General features: G+C 34.1%; 2 protein-coding genes and 1 pseudogene across 4 annotated transcripts; 1 reads left to right on the forward strand and 2 right to left on the reverse strand.

Moving 5' to 3' along the window:
- Positions 1–627: 627 nt before the first annotated feature.
- On the reverse strand, positions 628–2,542 carry LOC7494341 (vacuolar protein sorting-associated protein 28 homolog 1). Of its 3 annotated transcripts, none has more exons than XM_002305625.4 (2): positions 2,395–2,542; positions 628–1,669 (listed from the first exon to the last, which is right to left on the reverse strand). In XM_002305625.4, the coding sequence occupies exon 2, from the start codon at positions 1,549–1,551 to the stop codon at positions 922–924; it is 630 nt and encodes a 209-aa protein (XP_002305661.1). In that variant the 5' UTR covers positions 1,552–1,669; positions 2,395–2,542; the 3' UTR covers positions 628–921. The 3 variants fall into 3 exon arrangements, with proteins under 3 accessions (XP_002305661.1, XP_024455356.1, XP_052307909.1); XM_024599588.2 differs by having other exon boundaries at positions 2,284–2,436; XM_052451949.1 differs by lacking the exon at positions 2,395–2,542 and adding an exon at positions 1,796–2,273.
- Positions 2,543–5,974: 3,432 nt separating this feature from the next.
- LOC7490793 (uncharacterized) lies at positions 5,975–11,019 on the forward strand. The gene is made up of 5 exons (XM_002304967.4): positions 5,975–7,644; positions 8,084–8,268; positions 8,373–8,543; positions 9,587–10,039; positions 10,414–11,019. The coding sequence occupies exons 1-5, from the start codon at positions 6,159–6,161 to the stop codon at positions 10,843–10,845; spliced, it is 2,727 nt and encodes a 908-aa protein (XP_002305003.1). The 5' UTR covers positions 5,975–6,158; the 3' UTR covers positions 10,846–11,019.
- A 1,393-nt stretch (positions 11,020–12,412) lies between these two features.
- LOC7494342 (uncharacterized) lies at positions 12,413–14,130 on the reverse strand (annotated as a pseudogene).
- Between the last annotated feature and the right edge of the window lie 2,220 nt (positions 14,131–16,350).

Below are 16,350 nucleotides of genomic sequence, written 5' to 3' on the forward strand. Positions count from 1 at the left end.
GTCTTATTAAACATCATTATTATGAAATGCAACAAAATCAACAAAATCTATTTTATCACATTTAAAAATAACAAAATTTAATAAATATCTACCTTCTAAAATATTTTGCCAAATGAACTTATGTCAATTCACGTGATAATTTTTTTAAAAAAAAAATCCCCCAAAAGTATGGTACTCTTGCCTATCAAAAAAAAAAAATTGAACAGTAAGAGAAAAGCTCATGACAATTCACAACAATATGATCAAATCAGAAGACCTGCACGATTGACAGGAAATATTAAAAATACAAAAAGGCACATCAATTACAGAAGGAAGAATTAATATTTGGACTATTTAGGCTGTCATGTACCCGTCTGACTCAAGTACAAGCAGGAAAAGTAGATTCCTTGTAGATTTGTACAGTGGAAAGATTTACTAATTGTGTTGATAGGCCTGCTGCGATTCTATACATACACTGCAACCTTTTCAAAATCAAGCCAATGCTCTCTCAACAAGATTAAAGTTTGATTCCAGATTTAAGCTGTATTGATGGAACCATCAACACCATGATAGAATACATCGACATCAAGCTTATCACATTGAATTTCATGATCCAGCTGTGCTCTAATATATCAGATATGCAAGCAATTGATAACTCTAATCTAGTTAGAAGATTAGAGTACAATTTATGAACACAAATTCAAGTACAAGCCAATTTTTCATATATGACAACAAATACTCTCTCTTAAAATGGGGCACAAAATACCATTCTCCTGCCCTCGATGCAACCCTTCCCAAAAGTATAAGCAGTTACAGAATAAGAAACTTCTCTGATTCATCTTCACCCAAGGTTCAACTACGTAGCGGCAGCAAATAAGAAATATATATTGCACAACCCAAATCCAATGAACTTGCTTAGTAATATACAAGTAATCATATCAATCAAGTACCAGCACTAGGCAAAGCTGCCATAAATGAATTGTATGAGGACTCCAGATCAAAATGAAGTTGCCGGGCCTGCTGCTCTGTCAGCTCATCTGCAGCCCCCATCTTAGACAGCCTCAAAATCCATTCTTTCATCTTTGTCTTCCCCTCAAAGTCAGGTGGCAAAATACTCAGCTTGTTCAGTGAGGCTGAGAGGTCTGAAAGCAAAGGATGCACCTGGTCCACAGCCACCATATTCAACTTCAACGAATCCATAGCTGTGATGAAGTTCTGGACACACTCAGCCACAATGGAAGCTGAGGTGGTAGACGACACAGCAGCAGCAGCACGGTGTTCCACTGTGGCAGGCACCCCGGAGGTCACAAGCCGGTTGATGGCAGCTGGGCAGTCCATCTTGTATGTATCTGCAAAGCGCTCGATGCTAGGGACTGTGTCTTTCAGAGAGGAAGCCAAAGTTTTGAAATGGGCAATGAGTTTCTGGCACTCCATTTCATACTCAGATGAGGATATAATGTCACGAACATATGCCTTTTCAAGCTTCTCCGTGGCTTTTATTATTGCATATAGCTCGGCAAAATTCTCATACATTTCTCTCTCGCGCTTGTCATTCCATAGCTTGACCTCCATTTCGATATACAAATATAAACTTGAAGAAGCAAGAAAAATTTACTTTAAAATTAGATAAATATCTGTGGAGGACTGGAGAAGAGAACGGGACACGCGCAAAGAGCTCTGACCTACTTGACTGCAAACAATCGAACACAACATGAGAAGGCATAATCAGAAAAAAAAAAAATACCATCAATTGTATAGAAATCTAAACCACAACACATGCATTCATGAGACTAAAAGCAACATAGAATCCTTTTACGTTTTTTTGGTTTAATCAAATAAGTTATGGATACACATTGTCCTTTCCATGGCAATTCTGGAATCGGAAACTAAATCATTCCAAAAACACTCAAAAAGGGCCTACCTAGCATAAGAATCAGCTTGAAGGAAATACAAAACACTCTTTGTTGACTTTAAAAAGCTAAAAAAAAAAACCCAAATTATAAAGCTCGAGATTCATCACCATAAAAAATCCATTTCTACAAAACCCTTCATGTAGCTAATCATGACAGAACTAATACTAGTACTGGTACCCTTCAAAAATCTAAGAAATTTTCATTTCAATTATAAAGAAAATGCAAAGAGTCCCTCCCTTTTCAACATTCCTCGAGTTTCCAAGAGACCAAACAAAAAATCACCACATAACCACAGCAGATCATGAAATCACAAACCATTAAAAGCCCAGAAACCAAAAATCAAAACCCAGAACACAGAACGAAAATCCCATTAAAAAGCTTCAAGCTTTACCTTAAATCATTGTTAAAAATACCAAAGTTCAAAGCTTTAAATCGCAGATACGAACAAATAAACTTAATATATATACAGAAGGAGGCATGGAGAGAGAAGAGGGGTCCTTACAGGGAAGTGAAACGCGGCTTTGAATAACGTGAAGGGTCTTTCTTTTTTCTCTCACTTTTTGCAGAGAAAAAAATATGAGAAAGTTAACAGAAGAGAAGGTTTTGTGATTTTCTTGGGGGTAGCCTCAAAGTTAGTCCCTAAATTATAAACCGAATCTTGAGCGAGTCATTAAAAAACTCTTTTTTCTCAATCAGGTCCTTAAGGTATTAAAAAATTGAACTCCATGAAATTTTAGAGTTGGGTGCTTTGTTTGAAAAGATTTTTGAATGAACACTTGCAAAAGTTGTCTTCAATCATGGATGGCTATCCTAGTGTGTCAACAATTATTCATAGATTCTAAGCTAGCATTTAAAATTGTAGTAGACGCTATTTTTTAAAGTATTATTTTTAAATACCTTTAAATAATTTTTTTTAAAAAAACTATTTATGATATTAATATTTCAAATCTATCCAAAAGCACCAAAAAATAATTAATTTGAAACAAGAAAATAAAAAAATAAAAAGTGTGGTTGGGCTGCACAAACAAACGATGCCTAGGCGTGTATTTGATACTGTGATATAAAGTGCTTTTAAATTTTTTTTATTTAAAGATATATTAATCTTTTTTTACTTTTAACAACACATCAAAATCATTGATAAATATTAAAAAAAACTATTAATTTGATATTTTTTCAAGCCAAACATACTTTTTAAAACGCACTTAAATGCAATTTTAAAAGTTAAAACTGTCTTAATAATATCTTCGGGGACGAAAAAGAGTGGATGTAATTGAGACAAAGAGTTATTTATGGAGTTGATCAAGAATACATATATAGTTAGGGGATTTATTTGAAAGATTGGCATTATAATTTTGTTTTGTGATTTTTGAGGAAGAGGGAGGGAAGGGTTGCGTGTGGGATGTTATAATATCATGACTGCTTACGGCATCTACGTGTAGCAGTTGAGATGACAAGAAAAGAAAGAAACCCAAAGAGAAAAGGAGAGACGGACTCCGTTACGCTCTGTGAGTGGGTTCATCACGTGTTCTTATGCTTTTTCCACCGTTCGATTTTCTGCGAGCCTGTGATTGATGATAAGATCCTGATCATTTTGATTGAAGGGCCTCTTGAGTTTCTATGGCTTGTGGGCCCATATAGATTGTTTTTCTGTGAGAGAATTCGAAGTCCGTTCTGTACTATTCTTAACTTAAAGCCCATCAATACCACAAGATAAATAAATAAAAGCTTGAAATTCTTTTAGTTTTTTCAACATAATTGTTTTTTAAAATATTTTTTATATTAAAATATATTAAAATAATATTTTTTTTATATTTTAAAAATTATTTTTAAAATCAACGTATCAAAACGATTTAAAATATATAAAAAAATTAATATCTTTTAAAAACAATATTTAATTTTTTAAAAAAATTCAAGTACAACCGCGTTTCCAAACGCTACTAAATAAAAAATTAAAAAGTTTTCATAAAATACTAAATTTTTATAATATAGAAAGTTCAAATTAGGGTTTTAATTTTCATACAGACATGTATTGTTCTTGATTTAGTGTGCATATTCGATCAATTAGTTATTTTTTAAATTATTTTACCATTTATTTTTTATTTTTTTCAATTCAACCAATGCCTTTTCGTAGTAATTATAAAGTGGTATATGTACTCATGAAACCAATAATTCAAAAAAAATCGTATTTAATCCCTTTATTCATATCAGTCAATAATTTATTTTGTTTTGTTAATTTATCCTTATTAAAATGCTAAACTGCCACGTAATTTATTTTTTTGTTATTTTTCTCTTACTTTTTGCAAATGATTTCACAATAAAAAAAGGATGGTTAAAGGATTAATTAACTAACAAAACTTTAAAAGCTGTACGGAGAGTAGTAATGAGATACTTATTTTGCTCTTGAAAAATAAAACCAAAAAACATGATATTAGGAGTAATCTCGCGGAGATTCATCTATTTATCGTTATCAAATTTAAAAAAGGTAATTATATGTTTTTGCTTTTATGTGCACAATAAAATAATGATTATATTCTTAGATTAATTTTTTTTTTATAAGTTTATATACAAGGGTGTTTTTATATTTTTCTTTCTTAAATAACAATAAAATAACTTACATGTCTTTGAAAATAAAATATTCTACAACTTGCGCTAATGGACATTTTGTCATTATCATGATGATTTGGAGATAATTCTGTATTAATATATATAAATATTATTTTAAAAAAATTATTAATACGTGCATTCACGTGTTAGCGCATGAGCAACCCTCGTACCTCTCAGGTAACACTTGCAAGGTCATTTGGTGACCATACATCGTCTTTTATAGTAATGCTTGAATCATCCTGATTTTTTTCGGTGATGAATGTGGATAATGACTATTTGATTTGGTGTCGGTGATTTTGTTTTTCTCCCCCTTAGTTTTTGTGTTTGCCCCTTCAAAATTTCAAAACAACCCTTCAAATTATTATTTCTTTGGATTTGGTTATTGTTCTTCTGATTACTATTTATTTTATCTATAATAATTTATAAAATTCGAATTCCCTTTTAATTTCACCCCCTTCAATTTTTTTTATTTTTTAAATTTGATCCATGTTTATTTGATTGTTATTTATTTTATTTCATATAAATTTTATAATTGATTTTCTTACAATTATATCCTATTTAGTTTTTTTTTCATATTAAATTTGATCCTCATTATTTTAATTGTTAATTTTTTTACTTTGAATTTTTTTTATCTTTCAACATTAAATTAGTTTAGAATTACATTTATTAATTGAGCTCAATTTTAGAATTTTAGAAGTTTATAATTTTAGAGATTAATTAAGGTCTAGGAGATTCATTCGAGTTGTCTTGTTTTTATTTTTTATTTTTAAGCTTATATTTTTCTAGTTTAAGACATTAGCTTTTATTCAATTATAGATTTGAGTTTTTTTATTTTAGTTTTTTTCTATATAATTTTTTATTTATTTTGAAAATAGCTCGAGTGATCTCATTTCTTTTTATCTATCACTATTTATTGAATTTAATTAGATATATTTTTTAAATTAATATTTTTGATTTTATCATTTAATATTAGATTAATATTTTAATTTTAATTTTTATCATTCCATACTTGGTTGTTTTATAATTAAGATTTATATTTTTATTTAATTCATTTTTGTTAACAATATTTTTTTAATTTTTTATTATCATATATAATTATTTGTTTAAATAAAAAAATATTATAAAAAATAAAGTTAATAAAAATAAATATAACTCGTGTTGCGAAATCAAATATTTTAATTTTAATTATTTTTTAATTAAATATCAATTTAATTAATTAAATGTACACATAAACATTTTGATTTCTAATAAATATTTTTTTATATTTAAAAATATACTGAAAAAACTTCAATATTTATTTATTTACTGAAAAAGATTATTTAATCAACTCAGTTGAAACAACTGGTTAAAAAACCTAAAGGAACTAAATTATTTAATTATTAAAAAGACAAGGAAATAAGTGACAATAAACTCAGATTATTAAATTAATTTAGAAAAAAATAAATAATTCACATTCCGATTCAAACAAGCCATAAAAAAAAAAAACCCTTAATGAATTTGATTTCCTGCTAACAGTGAAGGCAGCGAGTTGATCCGCTGCTCTCTTTACCACCTGCGAAATCTCTCCACTCTGTAAGTCTCCTCCTCCTCCTCCTCTGCCTTTTTCAGGCTAGAATCCGAGGTTTTTTTAAAACCCTAAATCCTTAAAAACCCAAAACCAGAATGTCGATTTCCAAAGAGCTGTACCCTTCTCAAGATGATCTTCTCTACGAAGAAGAAATCTTGAGAAACCCTTTTTCTTTGAAGCTCTGGTGGCGTTATTTGATTGCCCGAAGAGAATCCCCGTTCAAGAAACGCTTCATAATTTATGAACGAGCTCTCAGAGCGTTGCCTGGAAGCTACAAGCTCTGGCATGCTTATTTGGTTGAGCGGCTCGATATAGTTCGGAATTTGCCCATTACTCATCCTCAGTTTGAAACTCTTAATAACACTTTTGAGAGGGCTTTGGTTACTATGCATAAGATGCCTAGGATCTGGATTATGTATTTGCAGAGTTTGATTCGTCAGAAGTTAGTGACGAAGACGAGGAGGGCTTTTGATAGGGCTCTCTGTGCGTTGCCTGTTACACAGCACGATAGGATTTGGGAGTTGTATTTGAGTTTTGTGAGTCAAGAGGGTTTTCCTATTGAGACCTCTCTTAGGGTTTATAGGAGGTATTTGATGTATGACCCGAGTCATATTGAAGATTTTATTGAGTTTTTGTTGAATTCTGGGCTTTGGCAAGAGGCTGCAGAGAGGTTGGCGTCGGTCTTGAATGATAATCAGTTTTATTCAATTAAGGGGAAGACCAAGCATAGCTTGTGGCTTGAGTTGTGTGATTTGATGACTAGGCATGCGAAGGAGGTTTCAGGGTTAAACGTGGATGCAATTATTAGGGGTGGGATTAGGAAGTTTACAGATGAGGTTGGGAGGCTGTGGACCTCGCTTGCTGATTATTATATCAGGAGGGAATTGTTTGAGAAGGCAAGGGATATTTTTGAGGAGGGGATGACTACTGTGGTTACTGTTAGGGATTTCAGTGTTATTTTCGACGCTTACTCACAATTTGAAGAGAGTATGGTTGCTATCAAGATGGAGAAAATGGATTTGAGCGACGATGAGGAAAATGAGGTTGAAGAGAATGGTATCGAGTTGGATGAGGATGTTCGGTTGGATTGGAGTTCCAAGTTTGAGAAGAAGTTACTTAATGGCTTTTGGTTAGATGATGACAATGACGTGGATTTGATGCTAGCACGTCTGGAGTATCTAATGGATAGAAGACCAGAATTAGCAAATAGTGTGCTTCTTCGACAAAATCCACATAATGTGGAGCAGTGGCATAGGAGGGTCAAGCTATTTGAGGGTAATCCAACGAAGCAAATTCTGACGTATACTGAAGCTGTGAGGACGGTGGATCCAATGAAAGCAGTGGGGAAGCCTCATACTTTGTGGGTTGCATTTGCAAAATTGTACGAGGATCACAATGATCTTGTCAATGCAAGGGTAATTTTTGACAAGGCAGTGCAAGTGAACTACAAGACTGTCGATAATTTGGCAAGTGTATGGTGTGAGTGGGCTGAAATGGAAATTAGACACAGGAATTTCAAAGGTGCGCTTGAGCTGTTGAGACGGGCCACCGCAGAACCATCAGTTGAGGTCAAACGGAGAGGTACTTTTAAGCCTTCCTCATTTACTGGTCATCCTTATATATTGTAATTTGCTTTTATGGTGGCATGTTAATTTTGTTGTTTGGCAGCAGCAAATACTGAAATTGGAGGGTAACATGTTCTTCGTTATCATAACAATTTCAAACTTAGTTTAGTTTTATTAATGAAAACTTTTGGAAGCAAACATAAAATAATTCTAAGCAGTCCCAAAACATACAAAACCGTAACTTATGGCATGGATAAGGTTTATGAGGTATCATAATCCTTCTCTAGTCATAGAGCTTCTAGAGTTGGGTCGAAAATTTTTAAATGAATACAATCATTTGACAAATTGTGGCATGAATTCAGTCATTGTATTGGTTGATCTGTGGATAGCCTCTATCTGGAGAGTCAAAATCAGGTGCTAACCTCTTAGTCTTGGTTTTTGTTATCAACTTGCAGTGGCTGCTGATGGGGATGAACCAGTTCAGATAAAGGTTCATAAGTCCTTGAGACTCTGGGCTTTTTATGTTGATTTGGAGGAGGGCCTGGGTACCTTGGAGTCCACTCGAGCAGTGTATGAACGGATACTGGACCTGCGCATAGCCACCCCACAAATCATCATCAATTATGCTTGGCTTCTAGAGGTATGGACATTCCTTCGATAATTGCTATCATGTAACATACTTTCCTTTAATTGTTACCTTTACTGGCTGGAATGGACAAATGTTAACTGTACTGGCTTATACAGGAACATAAATACTTTGAAGATGCATTCAAGGTATATGAAAGGGGAGTCAAAATATTCAAGTATCCTCATGTGAAAGACATTTGGGTCACATATCTCTCAAAGTTCGTGAAGAGATATGGCAAGACAAAACTAGAGCGGGCGAGGGAGTTGTTTGAACATGCTATTGAAATGGTATTCACTTTATTTTTTCCCTCTCAGTTCTTGTTTGGTTGTTTCAGCTATTGAAATCTTGTCCACTATCACATATTTCTGCTCTTATATAAATTCTGATGAGTCTTGCTGTAAATGGGGCTGGCTAGTTTCCTTTTATCGCTCAAGCTCTGTCCTTATCTTTTGTGGCTGCCACCTTAAACCATTACTGGTTTGTGGGGTCTTCATACATTTTCACATTGCTCGTATGGCTGAAATATCTCTGCAGTTTTAGCCTTGCTTCATTTCCTTGCTGGCATGTTGATTCTGTTGCCAATTGCTCTGTTGCTGGTTTATACCTTTTTGCTCATGATTTTGGGACCGCAGGTGACTCTGCCTTGTCCCTCAGATATTTAGACGTAGATCTGTTATGTTTCTGCTTATGCTGTAACTTCTGCTACGCTTTGGTTTAGCTCTAATTTGCTCCTTTTCTCCACCTTGCTGCTAATTTAGTGGCCTGGCATCTTTATCTAGTATATAGATTTATCGGGGAAAAAAGCCTAGCCTTTTCGAGGATTGACTGTCCAAGAGTTTTTCACTGTTGAAGTGTGTTTCCTACTGTTTCTCAAGTTGCTATTTTTTTCTAAGCTTTAGCAGCTCTTAGTGTTGCTTATCTTACTATTTCCAATTTTGTGGGTTTTAGCAGAGATTATGACTTGTCATCTCTTTACAAATAGACCAAATCGCTGCAAATGTCACAAACCTTCAAAGATTCTTCCCATCATTCTTCTCGCTGAAACCCAAAGCCAGATCAATGTGTGAACACCATCCACCTTTTATAGCTACCCGTATATTCTGCAGGTTCTCCTTTTATGTTAACCATGTAGAAGTCACAGGTTCTTGCATTGCATGTTGTGATCCTGTGATCTGTCTTGTATTTGAACTCGATCTTGCTAAATGCAGTATTGTTTATTGTTCCACGACTCGGTGATGCTAAATGTATTTGAACTGGAACTGTTTTACTATTGCTAATATGTTTTGAACTTTGATGCTAACTTTTTGTGTAATTTTCTTGTGCTAATCAGGCTCCTGCTGACTCGGTGAAACCGTTGTATCTTCAATATGCAAAGCTAGAAGAGGACTATGGTTTGGCAAAGCGAGCCATGAAGGTATACGATCAAGCAACCAAGGCTGTTCCGAACAATGAAAAACTGAGCATGTACGAAATTTATATTGCTCGTGCAGCTGAGATATTTGGTGTTCCAAAAACAAGGGAAATATATGAGCAAGCAATAGAGTCTGGCCTTCCAGACAAAGATGTGAAGACAATGTGCTTGAAGTATGCTGACTTAGAGAAGAACCTTGGAGAAATTGACCGTGCACGTGGCATATATGTATTTGCATCCCAATTTGCTGATCCACGATCTGATTTGGATTTCTGGAACCAATGGCATGAGTTTGAGGTTCAACATGGAAATGAAGATACCTTCAGAGAAATGTTGCGTATTAAACGAAGTGTGTCTGCAAGCTATAGCCAGGTTTGTTTATTATTTTTTCTACAGGCCTGTTCATTTTAAAAGGAGTTATTACTGTGCTAAGAGAGCAGCTTGGCTTGTTTTTTCTATAAAAAAGTCAAAATAATAGTTAAATCACTTGCCTTTCTGTCTTCTCTTGTTCTTATCAAGCTTTCAATGCTAATTTTTAGATCTCTTTATAGATACTGCAATTAGCTGCCCATTGTACTACCTAGTGTCTCTTGGTCGTGATTGCCTGAAACCTAAGTGGATATCATTATGCATGTACCGAGGATTCTCAGTCTTGGTTATATTCAGAGTGTTATCTTTATTACTGCATTATTTTGAAGGTTTGAGTTTGGATTTACAACTTCTGACTCTCGTCTTTGCTGTTGCAGACACATTTTATTCTTCCTGAGTATTTGATGCAGAAGGACCAGAGACTGAACATTGATGATGCCAAAGACAAATTGAAACAGGCTGGGCTCCCTGAAGATGAAATGGCCGCTCTAGAGAGGCAATTAGCTCCTGCAATCAATAAAACCACTGCTAGAGATAGCAGCAGGACAGTGGGCTTTGTGAGTGCTGGAGTGCAATCTCAGTCGGATGGAGGGATGCAGGTTACTGCAAACCAGGAAGACATTGAGCTTCCAGAAGAGAGTGACTCTGAAGACGATGAAAAAGTTGAAATTGCACAGAAGGATGTTCCCTCTGCTGTGTTTGGTGGACTGGCTGGGAAGAGGGAAGAGCCTGAGAAAGATGATGCAAAGGATGGTGGCAGTCGTCTTGGTGCCCTCGAGAGGATTAAGAGACTAAAACGTGGAGGATGAACACTGGTGAAATTTTGAAGAACTATATTTTTGACTAACTGTCGTTGAGACTTGTTGCTTGTCCCCTTGTATCACAAATTGTTCATCGAATCTTTAGACGTGTATATTTCCATCGAAGTTATGTAGCATTCAGCTTTTTTCTTCATTATTTTCACAAATTGTGGTATTTTCTTATATGTCCTCTACACTCCTCTAACCGAATTGTATGAGCAGACTAGGGTGAAATCATGCATAGACCTTCCGAAATTTGGTTAGCATGATATTCTGCGTGTCTAGAAATGCACAATGTAGGTATGAGAATTGAGAGGCAATTCTCTGATTCCACCAGTCCCAAGAACATGATCAAGGCATGTCATTGAAAATTTTGTAATTGGGGTGGGAGATTAAAGATAGAAGTGACTCGTTCCATATTTTTTTTTTACTATCTTGTTCGAATATTGCATCTGTGTATTTTGTTAATGACAATTCTTTGGATGGATGCTAGGTAAAACAATTATAATCTTACCGACCAGTTACCATAAGCTTCAAAGAGGTCATTGCTGCAAAGTGTCAGCCAGAATTTCAGACTCCCTCTCATCACCATGCTGTTGGATTACAACACACCATGAACTGAAAGATATTGAAACACAAGGTAAAAAGAAAAAGGGCTTCTTCTTCTTCTTCTTCTTCTTTTTATTTTTTTTTTACATTTTTTTCAATAAATCCCATCACATTATCTGGATGCCCATGAATTTTTGCCCTCGGCCTTTTGGCTACTACTTTCCAGTTAGTTTAGCAGGATGCTTTTAAGCATTAGAAAATAAAAAAAAGGAAAACATTATCCTTAGCATGTTGTAATTTAGTTTATTTTATAATTACCCATAATACTTTAAAAATTACCGTTTATATTCTAAATTTTATATGCCCGTCAAAATAAATAAATAAATAATATAATTATTTACAAAATTACTATTATTTCTCATGATTATAAGATTTCTATATTAAATATTACAAGTTACTAGGTGGGGATAATGTGCATTTGGACACTATTGTTAACCGATGGATGGCCTTCTCTCGGATACAATTCCTCTATTTGCAAATCTCCCTCTTTTCATGCATGCAATTCCTCCCGTCCTTGTTTTTTTTTTTAGTAAAAAATTCAAATTCAAATTCAAATTTTCTTTTGATTTTGTTCTTTGATCAAGTGAGTATGTGGATCTAATAAAGAGAAAAATGGATTAAAAATACTAAAATTTAATTTTGATTTGGGTTTTTTTCTTTTTGATTAACGTGGGTGTACGTGCCAGCTTGAGCGCACCTCGACTAATCCCACGGGCCCTGAAGTTAATGACCATGTAAGTTTCCAGTGGCTATCATATTAACAATCACAGGGCTCGAATCTGAGATCACAAGGAGAGCAAACCTCTTAGTTCCAAGTTTTTATCACTTGACCACCTATTAGATAATTATTTTGATTTGGGTTTTGAGTTTCTACTATATTATTCACGAGATAATCTTATCTTTTTATTAAATTTAAAAATTGGTTTTGTTCTAAAATGTAAATTCTATTTTTTTAAAGTATGGCGGATAAGATGATAAACATAATTTTATTTAAATTATATTCTTTTTTTTTCCCTACCCCATCTGTACATGGAACCTATCCTAATAAAAATACACCAAATTGCTTTTAGCTTCAAATCTTAATTTTAATTTAATCAAAACCCACAATTAACTTAAAACCTAATTAACGACGCCCTCCATGGCTATTCATCTCCTTGTATTGAATGACCCTTGCCTTTGCATCCTCATCTCCTCATTAAACTTGTTAATGAAAGCCTCAGCTCGCTGGTTCAACTCTTCTTGACTCAGTGAAGGTTCTTTCCTTAATTTCCCAGAAGCAGGAGATGATGAGCTGACAGGTGGCAGCTGATAATTGGTTCTGCCATTAAACGTCTCTGATTTATTCACCGCATGTGGATCCATACGACTTGTGCTAAATTGACTGCCATAATTCTCCCAATTGTCCATGGGCGTCTGTGGTTTCTTCACGTGTCTCGTTAACGGCATTGCACGATCCTCCGTTATCTTTTTCCATATGTTCTCTAACGTCTCGTTTGGTTGTGGCTTTCCCACCCTTAACGCCCTTCCACCTGAAAATACACAGCATCGTTAAACTGTTGTGACCGTTTTGACCTTCCTACTAAGCTTCTATTACACGCTCATACCATAAAACATTTATGTCATCCAAGGACTTTTTTGGAGTTTCGTAAAGTGGCGTCAATCACATGCCATTCTTGAACTTTATTTTTTTGTCTTGCAAAATGATCAAATCAATTAAAAGTTGAAATAACAAAAACGACGGCGTACAAGCGTAAAATTCAAATTTCAATTTGGCACAAAAAAAATAGATGTGAAAACGGCGCCGGGAAAAACCCAGGTTGACGCCGACCAATAAGGTTTTTGGACATGAAAAAAGGAATAGTGTGGGTCGTGAAATCTGGCCGGAGAATAAAAACCAAAAACAAGAAAAAAAAAAGGCTTGATAAAAAGAATGGTGGATATACAGTACCTTCAGGACGAGCTTTAACAACTTTCCCATGACCGAACCTAGAAGAAACCAGGGGTTTCCCTGCCGGAGAAAGATTCTCCAGCAACAAAAGATTATTCTCAGACGAATCATTCCTCTTTATCGGCGGCACCCACGTGGACTTGGATATCACAAAATCACCAGCCACTCCATTTTCCCTATCCTCTATCACCATACACTTATCCTGAATAACTTCTTCTTCTTCTTCTTCTTCTACTCTGTCCTGATAAACAATCAGAGCCCTCGATTTCAGGGCACCATCGAACCGAGTCTTCACCGTTGAAATCTTCATCCCATGAACATAATCATCCATTGGGATTTTCTCAATATGATCATGAGTAGTGGTACTATTGGTGTCGTGGTTGTGGTCGAAACGTGAGGAAGCAACGATGGTAATGATGATGCAGTTTATGATAACATAAAGATAAGGAGGTTTAAGCCAAGACACTAGAGAAGTCCATAGAAGAGAAGCTTGATTTACATAAAAACCATGCACTAATGTAACAAAGACTTTCAAATACGAAGACAAGAACAACACACTAGTTGAAATCAATACAACTTTTAAGGAAAGTGAAAGAGAACCCATGTTCGTTTCCGGGGTTTAAAACTTAAAATCCTTACCTTGGCTTGGATTTCAAGGATTTGAAGAGGAGAGAAAGATTGTGTTAAGAAATAGGAGGTGGTGGTGGGTAGATATGTTAAGTGAGGTTCTGGGGAAATGCTGGATATATATAGAGACTAGAGAGAGAGAGGGGAAGTGAGGGATCTGAAATCTGGAACGTTGGATTTGGTGGGGTCTGGAGGGTTGAGATTTGTGGTTTGGGGTGGTGTATTCTCGTGGGAGGGAGGAGGTTGCTCTTCTTCATGATGCTTTTTTAGAATGTCCATGGCGACCCACTTGATGGGAAAAAATTATTAAATTAGAGAAGAATGATAAATAAGTGCCAAAAGAAATAGTTGATGGGTTGTGAAATTTATTTATTTATTTTATTTTATGGTGAGTGTGACATGTGAAGTGGTGCCAATGGGATACACTATAGAGTTTGATTTCAGAATTTACCACAATAATTATCTCCAAGTTAAAATCAGTGTTAGCTTTCTTGAAAAAAAAAAAAAAAAAGAAGAAGAAAAAGAAGAAGAAGAAAAAGAAGAAAAGAGAGTAATTAGTAAATAGTGCCAAATAATCCAAAATCATCATTTTTTTTCCCTGGTCATGGTTTTTTTAACCAGGTTTAGGTTTTTTCAGGCTAACCGGGTTACGGATCCATCTAAGTTTTTAATCAGGTTATATTAGATCAATTCTACTCCTATTATTATTGAAACCTTGCCGACCTAAATCCTGAATCTCCTCAATCATTGATCAGTCTACCGAGTAAGGTCAGGTTTTAACTGAGTTTTTTTCTGGGCTGACCGAATCATAGATCAACTCATGTTTTAGATCAAGTCATATTAGATAATTTCTCCTTTTATTTTCATTGAAACTCTACTCAATTTAAATCTTGAATTTTCTCAATCACATATTAACCTACCAGTCACCGGTAAAGTTTTAAAAATAGTGGTCTAGCCATGAACTACTATATGATAAATGATAGTATTATTTAATCTCAATATTTATCACATTAGTTATAAGTTTGAATATAAAACCATTAAGTCAATATATATATATATATATATATATATATATATATATATATATATATATATATATAGAAAATTCAACATATTAACCTACCAGTCACCGGTAAAGTTTTAAAAATAGTGGTCTAGCCATGAACTACTATATGATAAATGATAGTATTATTTAATCTCAATATTTATCACATTAGTTATAAGTTTGAATATAAAACCTTTAAGTCAATATATATATATATATATATTGGAAGCTTTGTTGCTGTAGGGCCATAGCAGCTATTAACATCGAAAATACTGCAAGAAGGTGGGAGTCAAAAAGCTCTAATTAATCTGCTTATTCAGAGTTTATCATTAATATTGCTCAAGTGGGTTTAGCCTTCCTGGTGCCACAATCATTTGCATATTATGAGCCTTCAGATTTTATGAAGGTAACATGAGCCTTATATATGCATGGCAGGCGGAAAATTCCATCCCCAGTAAATTATATACGAAAAACTTATTATTCGAAAAATATATAATTAATAAATAGATGAGATGATATTTAGATTCAAGAATTCCCCTTGTTTGGTCAAACACTTTATGATATTTAACTCTTAATTTGACATATCATAAAGATATTTAACTGTTAATCAAGTCTTATCTCTTCAAGCACTATATTCTATAACCTCATAAATATTTTTGACTCTCTACATGACACTTGCCTTCGATGGATACAAGACACGAGGTTGGTCTACTAGTTAAAACTGATCTCTAAATTAATATCTTTTGAATCATGAAAAAAAACTAACTAATCCAGAGATATTATTTAAATTTTAAATTTAAGTTGGGACTCAATAAAAATATTATTTAATTAAGGTTGTTAATTTATAGAGGTGATAGGTAATTAAGAATTAAACCATATAATAAGTGGTCTAGTAATAAGAGTTTGGGATTAAAGGGTTTGTTCATCCTGTGGTCTCAAGTTCGAACCCTGTAGTTGCTAATACGATGACCACTGGAGGCTTACATGGTCGTTAATTTCAGGGCTCGTGGAATTAGTCGAGATGCGCGTAAGCTGGGCCGAACACCAACGTTAATAAAAAAAAATTAATTATGTTTCATGGCATGTATTTAATCAACCATGGCTATATATTAATCCATCGATCTCACAAACAATTTTCCAACAAAGACATCATCATCTTCATTAATTATAATCAGTTTAGGGATAAATAAACATGGATTATGGCAGTCAAAAATGATACTGCAACCTCTTAAAAAATAAAAAAAAAGCATTGCACATAATTCAAATTTATTCTCTTAATTATGAT

This window comes from Populus trichocarpa, chromosome 4 (genome assembly GCF_000002775.5).
Source record: "Populus trichocarpa isolate Nisqually-1 chromosome 4, P.trichocarpa_v4.1, whole genome shotgun sequence".
In the NCBI taxonomy this organism is placed as follows: domain Eukaryota; kingdom Viridiplantae; phylum Streptophyta; class Magnoliopsida; order Malpighiales; family Salicaceae; genus Populus; species Populus trichocarpa.

Bases quoted from the DNA above. Each gene is read 5' to 3' on its own strand.
- LOC7494341 (XM_002305625.4), bottom strand. From the start codon at position 1,551: ATGGAGGTCAAGCTATGGAATGACAAGCGCGAGAGAGAAATGTATGAG.
- LOC7490793 (XM_002304967.4), top strand. From the start codon at position 6,159: ATGTCGATTTCCAAAGAGCTGTACCCTTCTCAAGATGATCTTCTCTAC. The intron at 7,645-8,083 runs GTACTTTTAAGC...ATCAACTTGCAG, and splicing joins AGTTGAGGTCAAACGGAGAG to TGGCTGCTGATGGGGATGAA. The intron at 8,544-9,586 runs GTATTCACTTTA...TGTGCTAATCAG, and splicing joins TTGAACATGCTATTGAAATG to GCTCCTGCTGACTCGGTGAA.